The sequence below is a fragment of the Drosophila suzukii genome, chromosome 3, assembly GCF_043229965.1.
Source record: "Drosophila suzukii chromosome 3, CBGP_Dsuzu_IsoJpt1.0, whole genome shotgun sequence".
Taxonomy (NCBI): Eukaryota; Metazoa; Arthropoda; class Insecta; order Diptera; family Drosophilidae; genus Drosophila; species Drosophila suzukii.
This window is the reverse complement of record NC_092082.1, coordinates 92,097,327-92,115,777: the sequence shown is the minus strand read 5'-3', so window position 1 is coordinate 92,115,777 and position 18,451 is coordinate 92,097,327. Positions and strand designations below refer to the sequence as shown.

Below are 18,451 nucleotides of genomic sequence, written 5' to 3'. Positions count from 1 at the left end.
AAAGGCAAGGAGCTGGCAAAGTAGCAACTGCAAGGGGTTCTAGTATCCACATCTCGAGTATCCATCTGCACAGAGAGATCCATTGGGGCTCAAAGCAGCCCGATGCCTTTGCTAATGGATGAGCTGTGTACATTAAAGTTGTCCTTCGAATCGGGCAGATAGTTTCGCATCGGGCCAAATTAAGAAGGTCTTCAGCTGAGCACACGGCATGGGCAAATATTAACTGTGATGGGGGGCTCTATCTCCGGACAAATATTTGATTTATTTGAGCAACGACTGATGGGTAATCCAACTGCACCTTAGGGCGAATTTGTGTCTCGTGAAAAGTGTATCCATGAGATACAATTTTTGTGAGGGCCATAATGTGATTCGGGCTCCTACACTGAAAATATAATGTATAAAATAAATACAATTTCAATTAGGACTAATCTTGTTAGTAACAATTATGCTTTAAGCTTTTATGAAAGCTGTATATAAATTACTTTAAAAAAGACCTTCTTTAATTGCTTAATTCAATTACAATTCCATTTCGTAATGGCATTTAATATTGCAAGCACTTATCCGTTTCCGGCCAGCGGAAGTGACTGTTTAATTAGCCTCACTGTCCGTAAAACAGCATCCAAAGTGAGTGCGTCGTAAAAAACGGATAAATATTTTGCATTTTACCATAAAGTAAGCATTTTTAATTAAATTGATGTGGCCATTTACTGGTGATTTTCAGCCATTTGATGCACTGCTCTCGTCACGTTTTTCACCACCACAGAGCATATTTTGTCATTTCGGCTGACATTTATCACAGCAGCCGGCGCCGCATCCGCAGTATCCGCAAAATCCGCAGCACATACACAGACACATCCGCCGCTGGAAAAAAAGATTATTGACAAATATCAATTTGATGCACTGCCAGCGTTTTCCGTCTACCAGCAATATGATAAGCAGCATTTTCGTGACGCTGATTGATGGGCCGAAAGCGTTGTTCCAAAAGTGATTTTTTGGCTCTTCCCCTTGGCCACGCCCACCTATTTGGCACCGTCTTTCCGCTGCCCCCAAAAATCACATTGATTGATGTGCAAACAAAATTATTCTGCTGCATACTTTCAGGCGAGCGCATTAAAGCAGTCTTTCTGATTGCCACGGAGTTTTATTTTTACATTTTTAAGTGGTTTGTGTCAATACTTACGGATCACCGATCTTTGAGATCCAATCGTAAATATAAGTGGGTCGTTAAGAAATGGCAGTCCTGCCTCTAGGTCGTTTCTCCACCAAAAAAACCTGGCTCCTCGCCATTAAAATCATCTTACCTTTCCTTCTTTTCGCCATTTCGGGGCGAGTCGCATTAAAAATTCGAATATATTTCGGTTCAACGAGGCAGGTAACATTGACTAAGCAACTAAGCAATTTTAATGTTTGTCTACCGAATTCGGGATACACTGGGCTACAACTAATTTAAAAAGTAGCTTAGAATTATTATGACTAAATGTATTTGAATAATATATAATTTTATAAAAGTCTTTCAACTTACGAAATAGGATATCAGTATATGGGAATATTCTTTTAGTATCATAATTATTTATTTAAATATTACAATGTTGCCAAGCACTAACACATTTTAATTTAAGACCCCCAGTGATTTATTGCGACACCCAGTACAAGATGTACAATCTAGAGAAATGTCTATGACTCCATCTTGTGAACACCATCGCCATCCAGCGAGAGTATTAAAAAACGAAAGGAAATTTCAATTTACTTTCGAGTCTGCGGCTTTCGCATTACATTTAACTTTTCTCGCCTTATATTTTATTCAAATGGCTCCACATTATTATTTTCCTTTCTGTATTTTGTTTTTTGTTCGCCGCCCCGCCGGATAACTTGAGCTGCTTGAGTGCCTGACATTTTCACATTTTGCTGCCGTTAAAAACGAAATTGCAGAGGAAAAACAACGGCCATTACCCGGGCATCCTATCCGCCCCGCTTTTCCAATTTCGGGCAAGTTGAATTTTCCCGGGGAGGGTCAGAAGTTTCAACGGCCATTAGGCGGATCCCGTGTGCAGCTTAATTTGAATAACATTTTCCCAGGTGCTAAGCCGACGTCTAATGAGAGTGTCCCTGTCCTCCGATCGTCCAAGTTCTAAGTGAATTTAAACTGAGACCGCAGAGGAAAGTTTAATCGAGTTACAGCGAGAGGACAGGCCAACAAATGGCATTACGCATACGACCCGTTGCATGACCAGGCGTAAAAGTAGAGACGGCCAAAGTTTGCGGCAAACGTCATTAGTTTTAATAATATTTAAACAACCCAAACGAAAACGGATGTCCTTGGGCAGGACGTGAATGGCAGTCGGGCCATCACCACATTTGTTGTGGGAACTTAATGAGGAATGACACTCACATTTGCTGGTTGAGTGCACTCGGCTCTGAATCCGATTTGCCACGTGACCGACTTCCGTGCTGCCCAAAAATGATTATATCCTTTAAGGCTGCATGCCAATCACCGAATTGAGTTAATTAAATTATCCCCGACTCATCTTTGCGCAGTTATTGAGAACCCAAAGCAATTTACATCGAAATTAAATTAGGAAATTCTAGAAATCACTGGATGAGAGCAAATCGATTTGGGGTAGTATAACACGCAATAGATGGTTTAGGAAAAATACTTTATTATTAAAATTTTATTAATATATAACATTTCTCATCTAAAATGAAGGACAGTAAATACTTGTTAAAATAATGAACTCATTAAAAATTCCATCATACCTTGAGTACCCAAATGGAAAGACCCCTCAATCAAAACAAATTGAAATATTAATAATGCAATCTCATTAGCTGATTATTAATTTCGACCAGCTCAGGACTTTTCAAATTTACTCGCTTTCGCCCCGGGAAGTTTTCGATACTTTCTCGCAACTTTTTGTGGCGCAATAATTCCATAAATCTTCTGGCCAATCGGCGAAAATAATTTACATAATTAGTGAGAAAGCGGCCGGCGCCTGGCACCAAATGAAAAGAGGCGAAAAATCTGAAAATAAATACTGTACATAAATTATGTGAATGATAAACAAGGGCTTCGCTAAATGTGTTAATTTGCAACTTTCGAAATTAATGCATACACATATAAATGAATTTCTGTTTGCCCTCGGCCATTTTATTTTCCCGGCCATTTTTGGCACGGTTTTTTGGTTTTCTTCTTCTCTAATACTCATTTTGCTTTTATTTTCCCTTCCTGTTTGCGCTTCAATTAACAACAACTTGTTACAGGCGCAAATTGAACTTAAGCTTCCAAATTTAAATAAATAAAATAAATGCCGTGCTAAATAAAAAATTCAAAAGAGGCAGGCAAATAAAAAACAACGTTCGAGGATGGGTGTGATTTTCATTTTGTTTCAAATTGTTTTGCCAGGCGAAAAACGAAGTGAAGCACCCGTTTCGTGGACGGGTGTTAATTTCATTGGAATTTATTTTGGTTTTACAACGGTTACAGGTGCCACACGGCCCAGGTGTAGACACTAAAAACCAAATATGGACTGCAGAGTGTGGGAAACTGTCATAGGCCACGCCCAAACCGAGTGAGTTTCTACCCTCCCCGGGTTATTTGAAATTGGCCAGTTTGCGTTGCCTTGTTTCCAGGAAAATCTGGTATTAATTCCATTTTCTGTCGAACTGTAAATTGATACAAATTTAATTTGCTTACCCTTGGCAAGCTCCTTTTCTCCTTGGAATTAAAATTCTGTGTAACTGGCTTAGACTTTTAAATATTTATTTAATATTTTTGCTTCTTGTAACATTTAAGTTTTAATTTGATACCCTTTATATTATAATATTTATTTTACTTCAACTAACTTTAATAACATTGCTCATACATTTCCGTATACTTTGTTGCCAATTCTAGGAAATATGTTCTTACATTTACAAATTATAACTACTAGTTTATATTGCTTCCAATTAGCTATGAACTCGGTATTCTGGCCTTCTCACAAACAGTTTTGGCCATTTCCATTTAGATTGAATGGCCATTGCTTATTCTTCGATTCTTTCTGCAATTGCATATTGATGGGAAATGGAATAATGCAGCCATAAACGAAAATCGCAGCGATTAGCTTAAATTGCAGGGAATCTTCAAAAAGACCCTCGAGCCAAAAACACACACATGCACAATCACCCACTCACACAGACGTTGCACAGACAATAAACCAATAAACGTAAGCCATCTAAGTGACCCATAAAGAGGGGCAGGAAACGGAAGTGAAAGGGGGTGGTGCACTGAGAAAAATAACAGCGCATCGTACGCTTTAACTAGCACAAATTATGGAAGAACTATAGGATAATGTAAGGCCCTCAGATACTTCTTTAAGAGATATGGAATAAATATTTAATTTAATATTCGAATAGCCTAATATGATTTAAGATTAGAACAAACATTTCAGTAAATAAATTTACCATTATAAAAGAAATCATAACAATTTTGAATATGTAGCCTTACTAGTTTCTTCCGTGCACTGATTCTTGGGGTTCAGTATTATATATATAAAATAAAGGAATTATATAAAATTTAGTTAGGAATGTCATGCAATTTCTCTTTGAAAAACTATGTAGCAGACTTAGTCCCCAAAATGTCGTGCTTAGTTCCTATGAATTTCTGTACACAATTGGAACACAAAAGTATCCCCTCTTTTTTCCTGTGCCGAACAACAAATGTGCAAATGAAGTAGCTTAGGGATTGACATAAGTGTAAGTGCCCCACAGATGATGCTGCGATGGATTCTGGTGCTGCTCCTGCTGCTGGGACTGCAGCTCCTGCTGCTGTGGAGCGGGGTCACCCAGAGTGGGGGTCAGGGAGGCAGTGGCATACGGTTGCTGGGGGCCAAAGTTCGGGGTCTGCTGGCTGGAGGCTGCCGGGGAGTAGCCCAAGTGGTCGTAGTACTCCACCACCGGTTGCTGCGAGCTGGCACTGGAGCAGGCCGAGGAGAGCGAGGCGGAGGAGTTCAAAGGCGGCGAGTGGTGCAGTGGTGGGTGGGGCTGTGGGTGGGGGTGGTGGTGCAGCGGGTGATGGTGCGCATGGTGGTGCTGCGTCATGGGCAGCATTTGATCCATGAGATACTGGTCAATTTCCTTGGGATCGATGTCGGTGGCCGCCGCCGCTGCTGTTGGCTTGTAATTTAAGGCTCCACTGGCCTGTGACGCCTGCTGCTCCTCGAACTGCCCCCCGTTTGCGGGGTACGAGTAGCCGGGGTAGTTCACCCGACTGCCCGCATAGCCACCCACATACCCATTGATGTTCTCCAGGAAGTCCATTTCCTGACCTCCGCCCACCGCCGCCGCCTGCCCCTGGTAATTGACCTCACCCAGGGCCACGTATTCCCGGCCAGCCTCGAGCAGCACTCCGTAATCATGACCAGCGTTTCCAACTGGCTCACTTAGTTGCCGCAGCAAAAGACTGGGGTTATTCCCAGCTGCTGCGGAGGAGGATTTCGCTCCCGAGGAGGCTCCACTGTAGGGCGTGGCCGGGGGCGTCAGGGAGGACAGCGAACTGGTGGTGGAGCAGGGTGAATCCATCCCAGCCTCGATGAGACCCTGCTCCATCAAACTGGCCGCACAGGCACTGTTCAGGGATTTCATGAAGGCCTCATTACTGAAGACATCCGACGAGGAGGAGCCCGTGCCCATATTAGAATTCGAGAGGGTCGAGGGGCAGTTCCCCAGGCCAGTTGCATTTGATTTTCCAGCCCGCCGCTGGCCATTTGAGTTGCTGCTCCTCGGCTTCCCGGAGTGTCCCGGATTGGCGGACAAAGTCATTTCTGGGCCCGGGGATCCCGATCCCCCTTCTCCGGCCTGCTGGCTGGGCACTATGCGCGCCTTCTTGCGCCGGGGCTGGTACTTGTAGTCCGGGTGCTCCTGCTTGTGCGTCATTCGAAGCTTCTCGGCAAACTCCATAAAGGGCTTCTTGTCACTATCCTTTAGATTTCTGCAAGGGGAAGAGGGGAAATAGTATCATAACATTTTGGGTACTGGGCTTCTTCAAAAACATATACCTTTAAAAATCTGTGCTAAACTGAACATAACCAATTTAAATTACCGAAATCATTTCGAAAACGTTTCAGAAATCAATCAGTTAATTTAGGCAAGTTAAATACGAAACGGAAATATGTCCACTAAAATATAAATGTGCGATCGCGTGATTTACTGGTTCCTACCCCTCTTAAAAGCTTCAAATCCGCCGCAGATCTTCTTTTTCATGATTAATGCAAAACTGTCAGGCCAAAAGGCGATCTGCGACACAGCGGCGTCGTTTTCATATATTGTTTGTAATAAAATATTGTCCAGTCTGAAATTAAAATTTCACAGTTCAGTGAGTCGGGCGACTAGCGATAAGAAGTGGAGTCTTTTGGTGATAAGAAGTCGAAGCATCCGCCCTAACTAATTGGGAATGCGAGCTGGACCGTTTGGTGGACCCATAAATAAACCCTGTTTAATTGACTGTCACTGCGAGTATTTCCCTTTGCGATTCACTGAAATCTTAAAAAGAATTCAATGGAATCAAAATATATTTCGACTTTTCCTTGACAGTGTCAAGCTAAATTTAAAGAAATATCAACTAATTTTGTTAAACTAAGAGTGTTTAAACTAGTAAATCAGCAGTAGCCTTTATGAAATGCCCAACAGGTGAGCCTAATGTATTTATCCCAGCTTCCTAGATATCCATCTGACTTTATTTGCTGAGCTCCAGTTGGGTTTTCCTGGGAGTGGCTGATAATATTTCCCTGGCACCCTGAGAACTGTCTGCTGATGCAATTCGCTGTCTCGTCGAAAAGCCCTTAACCAAACTCGGAGGGTATTCCCCGCTCCCTGCGGATGCCTTCTTTGTCTGGCCAAGAAGTGGAGCTTATAAAAGACACTTTTCAAGTGGTCCATGCCCCAGCGTTTACGCAGCCAGAGACGTGTCTCCGTTTTTTCGCCTCTCCTCTACTTTTTCCCATTCCGAGTGGTGTATATATAGTATCTATATCTGTGGAGGACTGGTACTTACTTCCACAGCTTGCCCAGCGATTTGCTCAGCTCCGAGTTCTGCAGATGAGGATACTGTTTGGACATGACTCGTCGAGCTGCCTGGGCCCAGACCATAAAGGCGTTCATAGGGCGCTTGATGTGCTCCTTCTTGCGGTCCGTGGGCGCCCTGAAAAGATCAAAAAGTAAGTAGGAAAATCAGTCAGGAGCTGCAGTGACTTGCTGGTCGGGTAAATAAGTTTTCATTAATTGCAAAAAGGGGTCGCAGACCGAAAAACGGCACAACAACGGGTAATGTCAAACTGAAATTTGCAATTAAAACTTTTATTTGCGGTGGTAAATAGAGAGAAGAAATGCCACCAAGGCCGGAGACCAGAGAAGTTTATAAAGTGCAGTCAAAAATGTATTTTTCAAGAATCATGAGCAACGGGCAGCGACAAAAGTGAAGTGCAAACAAAAGCAATCAGCAAAATCGTGCAAAATTCCACAGCAGTGGGCTTTTCGTCGGTGGCCAAATATCTATTCCTGCAATGTATGCGAAATAGCACTGGGAATCCTTTAAGTGCCTGCCACAACTCTTGACTTTGCATAAGGTATGCAACGAGTCTTCCTCTATCCAAGTCCATCCATTTGCCTTTTCCTGGGACTTTCGAGTAATTCCATTGACGGAACGATACGAGCTCGTTCAAAAAGAACCGGCAGGGTTTCCATTCTATGTATTATGGCATACCATATATAAAACAGAATATGTTGCATTAAGAAAAATATAGAGATCTTAAGTACGTTTAATAAATAGTAATAATAACATTGTTCTCCTTTACTAAGTTTTACATTCTGCGATTCGGACCCCATAAATTCCAAGCCGTAATCTATTGTATTTAAACACACTCTTTTGATCTGCACACTTTATATTTATTTCCGGATAATATACCAACTGAGTCCAAACATCTCATTAAATGTTTAAACGATAGTTAAATTTTGGTTTTATTTATAGTAAAGTTATTTACCTTACAATTGTTATATATTTTTTCCAGTGCTAACTCTCTCTAACTCACATCGCATCACCTACATTGTTTTTATCTATGCATTCATTTTATTTAGCATGTCGGGCACCGAGAAATACAACGAAGACAGAGATTCAATCAAAGAGATAGGCCTTCCAAGGGGGCGGAACACTGTGGCACAATGCCCGAGATTTCCTTTGGCCTGCCCACCTTTTTAGGAGCCTCCTATATTGAATTATTTATCCTAAGTAAACATGATCAGGGCAAGAGATTTGTTAGGTAAATCTTTCAATTGAGTTGGGTGTGCGTGTGCTAATGCCTTTGTGGGCGAGTTTATTCGATATGCCTGGCTGCATTCTATGCTTGGCCGGAAAAATGGGAGAAACTGTTTTCAATCAGAGCGAATCATCAGGCAGGTGTTCCTTCTAAGTCCTAGCACTCAAATTGAAACGAATCTCAGAGGAATAACATAAAATATAAAAAAGTGGTCAACATCAGCTTTTATTTATGGACCCTTATTGTATCTCGTGGGTTGCAATTTTGTCTGGACTTTATAAATAATTAATTTATGTAAGTAGATATTTTAGTAAATACTTAAAATCAATCAACTAAGATATTCATCTATTAAAATATCAGTTCAGCAGTTTACTAAAGTCTATGAAAATATATTTCGATCAGAATCAATATCAACAAAAAAGTAGTCATGTGGAAATAAAAACTTGAACAAAAGCAAAAACCTTCACCTTCTTTGTTGAAAACGTAAAAAAGTACTGTTCGTTGTTGTTCTATGCTTTAAAATGGTTTATTTAAGTGTCAAGCTGAAAATCAACAATGAACTATGATATTTCGAAATTGTGTAAATTTTACAATAAGTTTTGTCATGTGGAACAAAAATCGGAAATAAATTTAGATGAACAGAAATAACCATCATGTAAAAATATTTATTTGTTGCATTAAGTACTTGACAATATTTAAATGCGTTTTATATACATTGCACTCTACATTGAGTAAAAGGTATTAAGGCAAAGTAAAAAACATGTAATTTCCTTAGGTTGCGTGAAAATAAATCAATATTTAACGTTTCCCTTTTATAATTTTTTGTTAGCCGCTTTCTGCCTGGGCTTAATTACAAGTTCGGCCGAGCTTATTAAGCGATTAAAAACGCGACCGGAGGCCAAATGGACAGCGTCTTGGGGTTTGTTATCTGGCTTTTGGTATCGTCGGCGTCGTGACCCCGCCCCCTGCCACTCCCCCTTGCCACCCGCCCAGCATCCTATATACCTCACCCTCCCCCGCAATTCAAAAGTATCTGCCAGTATATATATGCAACTCTCACGCTTGACAGCACGCTAATCAGAATCAAGTGATGTTCGTTTTGCTGCACTCAGTTCTTGGGACTTGGGAGGTGCAGTATTCCCAGGCCTACACTAGAAGAAATCAGGTATCATTCGATGAGTTTCAATTTTATTTAAAAATATTCAAAGAAAAATAAAACAACAAGCTGTGAGAAATATCATTCTTTCGAAAATGTTTCCCTCTATTGTATTTTTAAAGAAAATTGTCGTATTAAATTTGAAAATATTAATTTTAGATCGTATTAAAAAATAATGATATGGGAGAAATGGTGAAGATATAAAAAAACAGTAATATTTAGTGAGTTCCAGTCAAAATATTTTTTAAACCTCTTATAGTTACTAAAAAACAAAAAGATCTTAATTTATTGGAAATACTCTCTCGACAATAAATCAAGGTATATTTACATACTATATAGAGATATCTGTGACTCACGACATTTTTCCACGTGCACCTCGGAACCCCCAGTGATATATATATAGCAGATCCCCGGGGCACTTGGCAACTCAAGCACGTCTTCATTATTTGCTGCTGTTGTTGCATTCGGAGATGCGCAAATCTCATTAAGTGATATCTTCAAGTGGCCGTTAGCTCATGGGCAAATATGAGAAATGAGCGGAGACTGCAAGGAATTTTGAATTTGCAGCTTTCCATTTTTCGCATATGCCAGAGATACAAAGATGCGAAGATGTGAGATACACTTTGGCTTTTGTTGCGCATCTTTTATCAGCAATGGGCCATTTGCCGCTTTTGTTATTAAATTTTACGACGGGTGAGGGTGTCGGAGATGGAGGGACCCCAAATATTTACAGCTTTAACACGAAGCTGTAAACATGGCACGAAAATTCCCATTTCCATTTCCATGCCCATTTTCATTTCCAATTTGTAAGCGCATGTCAAAAAGTGGGGACAAATGCGCCTAATTAGCGGCGGAGACGTCCCAGCGATTTTCACAAGTTCACAAATATGAAATGTATCTAACAGATACAGCGCGTGTAAACAAATTGCAGGCGTCGTTGTCTTCTTGTATTTTTTGTATTTTTCGTTTTCATTTTCTTATTTGCTTAGGCAGTGCCCACATTTTCCCACGCAGCCGCCGCTCTTTTTACGGCACTTTTGTCAAACAAATTTAAAATGCATCCAACGGATGCAGTCGCCTGTTTGCTCTGCGGTCGGTTGCTTTTCTTCTTTTATGTTTTCGGATTGTAGAGCTCGAAGTTCGTCCGAAAAGGTGGTCAAACACCAAGGAGCCCTGATAAGGTGATAAGGTGCTGGTACTGCCCCTTTTCCTACCGCAATCTGGGGGATCTGCTACCGTGAGATTGCATCTGAGTTTGCTCAGCTTGTGTGGCTCTTACTTGTCAGCTGCACTTGGAAAATGGTATCAGATACAGGTATATCCTTTAAGTAAATACATTTATTTAATAACCTCTTAAAATGTGCAATGTATTTGCCAACTATATTTATTTTAAATTATGTTCGATCTTAATTTACAAATCATTTAAACTTAATGAGTTTTCCATAACCAAATGTGTAACTTAAATGCTTCGTTAATCGGGAACTGAAATTAAATTTTATATTTCCTACTAATGACCCTAAATATTATTGTGTAACAATCATAATTTGATCGCAAAGGTTAATCGCGTGGAAAGCAGAAATCCGAAAATGTAAATTAATTTTATTTCATTGCTCAGTTCGATTTCGACGGTTTAAAATGTCAAACAAAGAGTGCTTAATTTTTCAGCTAATTGCTATTCTATTTTTAGTCGCTGAGGTCAGTGAGGTTAAAATAATAAATTTAATTGTTATGTAAAAGAGTTTTATAGATAACTTCTAAATTCGAATTCACCAACGTCATGTGTACAAGTTTGGATAAGGAGTTTGGGGATTTCGAGCACTGTTATCTGAAGTCGGTTAATCGAAGCTATAAATATGTTTCAGTCAAGTACAACCTGCTTAAGTCGCCAGTGACTAAAATAAAGGTAAGTGGTCAATCAGAGCTGTGGTATAGTTAATGTTCCTTTAATTTCAGGTGAATTTGGCAATGTTTAAACGATTTAATGGCTACAGACCATTTATGTACAATGTCACTGTGGATGCTTGCAGATTTCTAAAAAACCGAAAATCGAGTCCCGTTATCAACTTTTGGTTTAACGTTATTGAAAACTACACGAATTTTAATCACCTTTGTCCTTTTAATGTAAGTATTTTTTCAGACAACTATGTACCTATAACATCAATATTTTATTTTAAGCATGATATATCATTAGAAAAGCTTCCAGTCGAAACTGTGAACTTTCAAGTCACAGATGTGCTGCCCTTTCCCGAAGGAGATTATCTTATCGAGACCAATTGGATTGCTTATGATATAAAAAGGGCTGAGCTCAAATTTTACGGCACTATTTCTTAAATTGATCTGTATTATTTTTCTTTTTTATTCAGCTTGTAAAGATTTGAAAAGATAAATATCGATTTAAATTTTGCTATGTTTAAATAAGTAAGCTTTACGATATGCTATGAAACAGATAATGATAGTAACATTTAAGAAATCCTTTTTTCTCTCAGTGCCCTTGTACAACTTTGTGTGGTTCTGGTAACAAGATAAACATCTCGTTATTGGCCACTCTTCTTAGGTCAGGGATCAATGGGAATGGTCGGACTTATTGGAAACTTATCGGACTGAAGCATCCACACATGGCGACCTCTTGAGAAGCGGCCTTTTGAGCCTTGCCTTTCTATTTAAGCCGCCTCTCGGCCACTTCATCCCGATCCCATTCTCTGTTATCATTTCATTTGGCCACGTCCTCAACCATTTCCACATCCAACTACCACTACCACTCTCATTTTCATTTTCATTTTCTTGTTTTTTTCAATTTCCAAGTCAATTTATTTTTACAGCGCACTGCGCCGCACTCGAGGAAAGTGACAGAGAGTTCGGGGATTCCCCTGCTCCACTGACCAACTGGGAACAACTGGATAGGCGTGAAAGGATCCAGGAAAAGGGGGCGTGGCAGCCGGGGATGGGAACGCAATGAAGAGCGACAGTTTAAGTGGCGTAGAGGAAAGAGCCCTGCATCATTCTGGCTTTTGTGGGTGGATTTTTTCTTTTTTGGGTGGATTGGTGGGTGGCTGCAGTTACAATCAATGCTGTCAGCTGGATACATGTCCCTGACATTTGATGATTGTCGTGTAGTAACCCTGAATCAAGCCCTCAGCAAAAGCACACTGCACAGCCAGGACACTGTCTAAATATATACCGAGAATATATTTATAATGATAACTAATGGAGGTATTTTGCAAATAATATAACCTACATTTTTATTTTATGACCCATTCCATATAAAGGAAACACCCAATCAAAGAGTTGAAAGTAAATATTTTACATGTGCAAATCTTTAAAATGACAATATGTTTGTAAACTGGTTTTAAATCATGAATGACTCACTTCTAATCAAAGCCAGTTTAATATTTAGAGTCCAGCCCCTTGAATTCGTGCGAATTTGCATGATTCACCTAAATGCAAAGCAAGTCTACGCCAAATATTATTTATTACTTCCCGCCCAGCAATGTTTGCCTGTTTTCTAGTGTATCGCGGAATCTCGCAAAAATGAAAAGTTCGCTATGAATTTTCACACCTATTTTGCCGCTGGCGATTTTCCCGTCCGTCCATCGAGTATTTCTGCGCGGGATATCCGGTAGACTTTGGCATCCGAGGAGTAATCGCGTGGGCGCACACCCTCCGTGGAAACTGCGGCCGCAGGACTCGGATTCCCCCAGGAAAGCGAAAGGATACAGGATGGGCAATGGCAGCGCCGCTGAGCCATTGAACCCTTTTTGAAAGGCATATCGAGCGGATTTGCGCCAAAATGTGCGAGTACTTCGGCTAAAAGCTTATGGCCGGATCAAATGCGCCCTCAATTTTATGCGCCAATGTTGCTTAACATTTGGCAAAATACGCCGAACTCAGCAAAATATGAAAGGTTAACTAAAAGTTGGGATACCCTAGATATTGTATCTACATTATTGATATTGTGCCTGCGCTTGGCCATTTAAACCTTAAATTCTGGTTTTAATGGTTTATGGCATTATTTTGTATTCATTCAAGGAAACTTACGTATATTCTGAGTAATAATAAAAATTATTTAATCAACAAGCAATGGAAAAAAAATTATTTTAGTGAGAAATTTTATGGTTAAGTAATATTGTTATTAAACGGAATTTTATTTAAAGCCCATTTCTTAGATCAGTTTTTTTAACAATACTTCAACAGATATGCCCCTAATAATGGAAAGACCCTCTACAAATATGGAAAAACGGAGCTCATCAAATCGATGTTCCACTTCATTTCCGTCCCCAAATTTCCCTCCTCTTCGAACAGATTTTGGCCTTAATCGCGAAATCCTTTGAGCCTCGCTGACTTTGGCTCACATCGTTCCGCCGACCTGGCTTACTTGCACTTTAGCTGGCTGGCAGCCTTTTCGGCCATTGTCGCGCTCACCTGGTCATAAAATTGGACCATCGATGGGGGCTACAGAACGACGACAACACCTCGGGGAGCTGAGCTGCCGATATTTTGTAAATTCCTGTTACTGCAACAAAAAATATGCAAAACGAAAGTCTAGGCTGAAAAGTTTTTGGCCAGCATTTGTGGCTATGGGACGGCAACAAAAAAACAGCGGCATCAGCAACAACAAAATCAATATTTGCCTTGTAAGCCGCACGTGTATCTGCCTCTTGTTGTTGCCGCTGCACAAACTTTTACCGGCCACCAAGAGCTGAGGTTGCTGCTCCTCAGGGCGGACTTTCGGGGGCGGGGCACTACCAGCATATGGGGGATTTTACCAACATGAGGTGGAGCAACAGCTAGGAACATGTTTGCCGGCCCCCTTGGCAACACCAACAGCCGAAAACCCTTACACGGTGGAAATAAAAATAGTGTTAAGGGGCTTAAATACTTTTAAAAATTGTAAGCTAAATGTATAGTAAAAATTCAAGCTAGTGATATAACACTATTCCCAACTTTAAGATTAAATATCTTAATCATATCTTAAAAATCGTTTAATTATAACCTTATATATACGTATATATATTTATAATATAACTTATCTCTCTGCTTAAAGTATTTACAAAAAGGATTCAAGATATTTAAGATCCATAAATTTAAAAATATGTTTATTAATAAGCAAACTTAACAGAAATCATATGTTCTTAAATGCTTATATATAAATATTTGGTTACAATGGTACCCTTTTCACGTCTTTAAGAACTTAATAACTCCCTTTGAAGCCTAGATGCACTATAGAATCGTTCTACCCCTCTTACTATGTGTGGATATGACCCACTGTCCCCCGTTGATGGGTTGTTGTGGTTGGGGCTTCCTTCATGGGGAAGTGGGAGAGTGTTTGGTTAGGCTGCCCGAGATGACTTGTTGGGGCCATGTAAATTGACTCGTCGCAGCACCGAAAGAAGAACTATCGGATGGAACAAGGGCTGGGAATCGAGGAGGAGCGCTACCCACCTGGATTTGGAGAACTATACACATATGATAACACCTCGGGCCGGACACGCAGATAAGCAATGAAGTATTTATAGGGTCGCCAAAGTCCTACCCGAAGTTGCCGACTGCCTTACATTCCCTCCTCCTTATTGAGGCCCCATATCTAATCGAGCCAAGTAAATAGAGCATGGCGCATAAGAAGGGGTTCGCACATGGTATCTGTATTATTTAATAACAAACCCAAACCCTCCTATGGGTGATACCTCATATACCGTGCGACGCCGATCATCAGACTATTCAAGTGGCTTCCCAGCACTTTTTGTTGGTCTTAAGTATAAAATTCTGAAGTGATTCATGCGAAACACATTTAACCAAATCAAACAGCAATATAATGTTTGCGGTCTCCCCTTCGCCAAAAAGTGGATCATAAAAAATTAGCAAAAGAAGCCACAAAATGTTAGATTTAGTCGATACTTGCTATGCGCTTCTTTTGATAAAATATTTCGAAAATTGTGGTAAATAATTGGAATAACTGAATTTTAAAAACTAATTTAAATAGGCATCATTTTAAGATACAATTTCTTTAAGCTTACACATTTTAAAATCTGTATGAAACTGGTACAATTTTATATACAATTTTTAAGGTCAGAGTATTTTACAGCTTTCAATGAGCTTCAACCTCTTCCAAACAAAATGCTTAAAAAAGAGGAAACGGAAATCAATTTCTGCTGTCAATCAACGCAAACAGTGAAGCAATTAAACGTATCTCCCACCAACGCTTACAACATTTTTTCACCATTTAAAAGATTTAATTTGAAAGGTGACAGGAGTAACTGGTAATCGGTGAAGTGAGCGGGGACTTGCGGGAAGCGATGTGCATTTAAGCGATTTTAAGTGGAAATAAACAAGGCTCATAAAGCGCAAGGTAAACAATTTCCACAGAGGTGGAGGGGATAGTGAGTGCAGGGGGGCTCGAAAGGTTTGGTAGGGGTTGGTAGGGGCTGAGGGCACCCCACAGCGGATAGATAAAGGAAAGGAAATGGCGCTCATATCCTTGTGCAAACACACACGTGCTCTGGACAGCGCTTTCTGCGCATTTCGCAATGAGGGGTAACTGTGCCCAAGGATGTTTGTCCCTGGACCGCTGAGAACCAGACACTGGGCGAAAAGGGATCGTTAATCAATAATGTGTTACCTTATTTTACTATAGCTAATTTTTCAAGTTTCTAAAACTTCTTGAAATGAAACAGCAACTTTTTAAAACAATAATTCTTAATTTTGCAGTATTATTTCCGTTCTTTTTGAAAATTCTTTCTTTGTGAAATTAAATCCACTTTTATAATTTTTTTACTAAAGTTTAATTCTTTTTATTCTGATCTTAATTTTAAAATTAAATATTCTGCTCAAAGTGTAATCTCTGCCCAGTGATAAGCGACGTCGACGAAATAGAGAACAAAGCGAGCAGAGGCGGCCGACAAACTCAGATAAGACTGGGACCCCTGCTGAAAGACCGGAGGTGGAAGCCCCGGCATTTGCTAATTGCCGGTCAAACAGAGAGATAGAGCTGCCAAGGATCTGGAGAATCTGGAATCTGAGGGATCAGAAAGATCAGCCGCGGCTGCCACTCGTCTTTCTCACGACCCAAAGTACTACGAGTGTACTCCAAAATACGGAACCCACATACGACATCTTGTCAAGTGTCAACTCCCCGGTTCGCTTGAGTTAAGATCTGCTGTGGCTGGAACCCCTCTTTCCCTGAAGACCCCATCCCCCACCTTGTTAGCAGTTAGCATCTTTACGCTAAAAACATATTTATTCGCTTTTTATGCCTGAATTGATTTGTCGTCGTCGTCTTCATCTCGAACACTTTTTGTTCCACTCTGCAAGACACATTTATTGAGGCCCGTATTTTGTATCTTTGTATCTGGTGGCTTGTTATTGCCTCTTCCTATTATTTCTGCCTTTGGCCAATTTGTTGTTGCCGAGGTTTGTTTGTCTAATATGTGTGAATGTGTAAATTCATTTATATTTACATATGCCGGCAGATTCCCAATCGTTTTCCCTTCTTTCTCCAATGGCAATACTTCTCATTTTTTCTCCCTTTGCGGTTCGCCAAGTTTGTTTACCCAGTTAAATAAAAGAAAACCCACGTATATGCATATATGCCTGGAAATTGTGTTAATCAGCGAACTCATCGAAGGTTGGTTAGTCATTCATGGGTTATCGGTGGCTCGGGGCCCCAGTGAGGACTCAATTTGCTCGCCGGGAGATGGGAAGCGATTTTTGGGTGTTCTAACAATAATGAATTGCTTGAAGATAAGCTAAAAAAATATTTTCGAAATGTCTTGATATCGTTTTCTTTTAAAATATTTAAATAAGTTCTCCAAGTTTAACCTATTTATCTTGATGTTTTAGATATCTTTATCATAACAATAAAATGCTGTCCTTAAACATTTGTATCATACCTAATCAGCACATCTGTCTAAATATAAATTTCTATCAACGCTTTTATAATCATGATAAGACGGTAAAACTTCTGTGTTGCTGATGAAGAATATGATACATCCGATTTACAGTACAAATTTAATTTTCTTCGATTTTCTTAAGGGGACTTACTTGGCCGAGGCCTGAACTAGGTTCCAGTCGTAGCCCTCGAGGACCTTCATCACCGCAGTGGTGATGCGTTCGTCCTCCTTTCGGCCACCTTGTCCTTGGGCCTTCTTCTGTTCGGCCTTCAAGGCATAGTTGGCGAGGACGAGAGTTTCCACCGGCTTTGCACGATCCTTGGAACAATTGGAGCTGGCACTTTCGCTCATTTTTCAACGGCACTTAACTAAGTTCTCCAATTCAATTAGTTCAACCACTGTCATAAAACTCTCCGTGTCACCAAATCACGATTTTATCCTTCAGTTGCACCCACGCAGATCTCGGGAAATTTTAATAGAGCTTACGACACGGATAAACTCTAGACGCGACGAGGTTGACGAGCAAACTGCGACTGATCTTGGGGATCGCTGGGCTGTTTCCCCAAGACGAGCTCGGCAATCGTCGGATTTTTAGACGATCGTGGCGATAAGCTAAAGACGGTGGTTGGTTGGATCGTTAGTTGTGTCTTGGGGGTGGTGGGGTCTTTGGGGGCGGAGAGACAGTAATACGCGGCGGGGGCGAACATAAAAATCGCGGCGGTACGCGTGTAAACATTAACATGTTCATGTGAAATTAGGTGGTTCCAGAGCGGAATCGAAAAATGGAGGGGGGTTGACGACTGTCGCCGACAAACGAGTGGGAAAAATGCATTTCCATATTTCGACTTCGAAATACCTTGTAGATAGGGAAATATCTTTGTCTCAAATCTATTATGTTTCATTATGCCTTTTTTTTAGAAAATATTTAATTTTGAATTCTTAAAAATTAATTTTATATGAAAACACTCCTAATTTTAAGCAACCTTTTATCTATTTAAAGTGGGTACCCGATTTATAAATATAATTTTGAATGTTATGTATTTAGTTTTGTATGGAGTTTATTTTCCAAGCTAGATATTTTTTCAAATGCAATACAAACACAATTTACCCCAAATTCCAAAGACCCCAGGATA

The 18,451-nt window shown here is 40.2% G+C and overlaps 2 protein-coding genes across 2 annotated transcripts; one reads left to right on the top strand and one right to left on the bottom strand.

Annotated features, from left to right (window-relative positions):
- Positions 1 to 4,612: 4,612 nt before the first annotated feature.
- Sox100B lies at positions 4,613 to 17,840 on the bottom strand. The gene is made up of 3 exons (XM_017080104.4): positions 17,470 to 17,840; positions 7,022 to 7,168; positions 4,613 to 5,959 (listed from the first exon to the last, which is right to left on the bottom strand). The coding sequence occupies exons 1-3, from the start codon at positions 17,667 to 17,669 to the stop codon at positions 4,708 to 4,710; spliced, it is 1,599 nt and encodes a 532-aa protein (XP_016935593.4). The 5' UTR covers positions 17,670 to 17,840; the 3' UTR covers positions 4,613 to 4,707.
- LOC139353163 (uncharacterized) lies at positions 11,071 to 12,738 on the top strand. The gene is made up of 4 exons (XM_070996590.1): positions 11,071 to 11,130; positions 11,183 to 11,338; positions 11,389 to 11,556; positions 11,611 to 12,738. The coding sequence occupies exons 1-4, from the start codon at positions 11,071 to 11,073 to the stop codon at positions 11,764 to 11,766; spliced, it is 540 nt and encodes a 179-aa protein (XP_070852691.1). The 3' UTR covers positions 11,767 to 12,738.
- Positions 17,841 to 18,451: the final 611 nt, after the last annotated feature.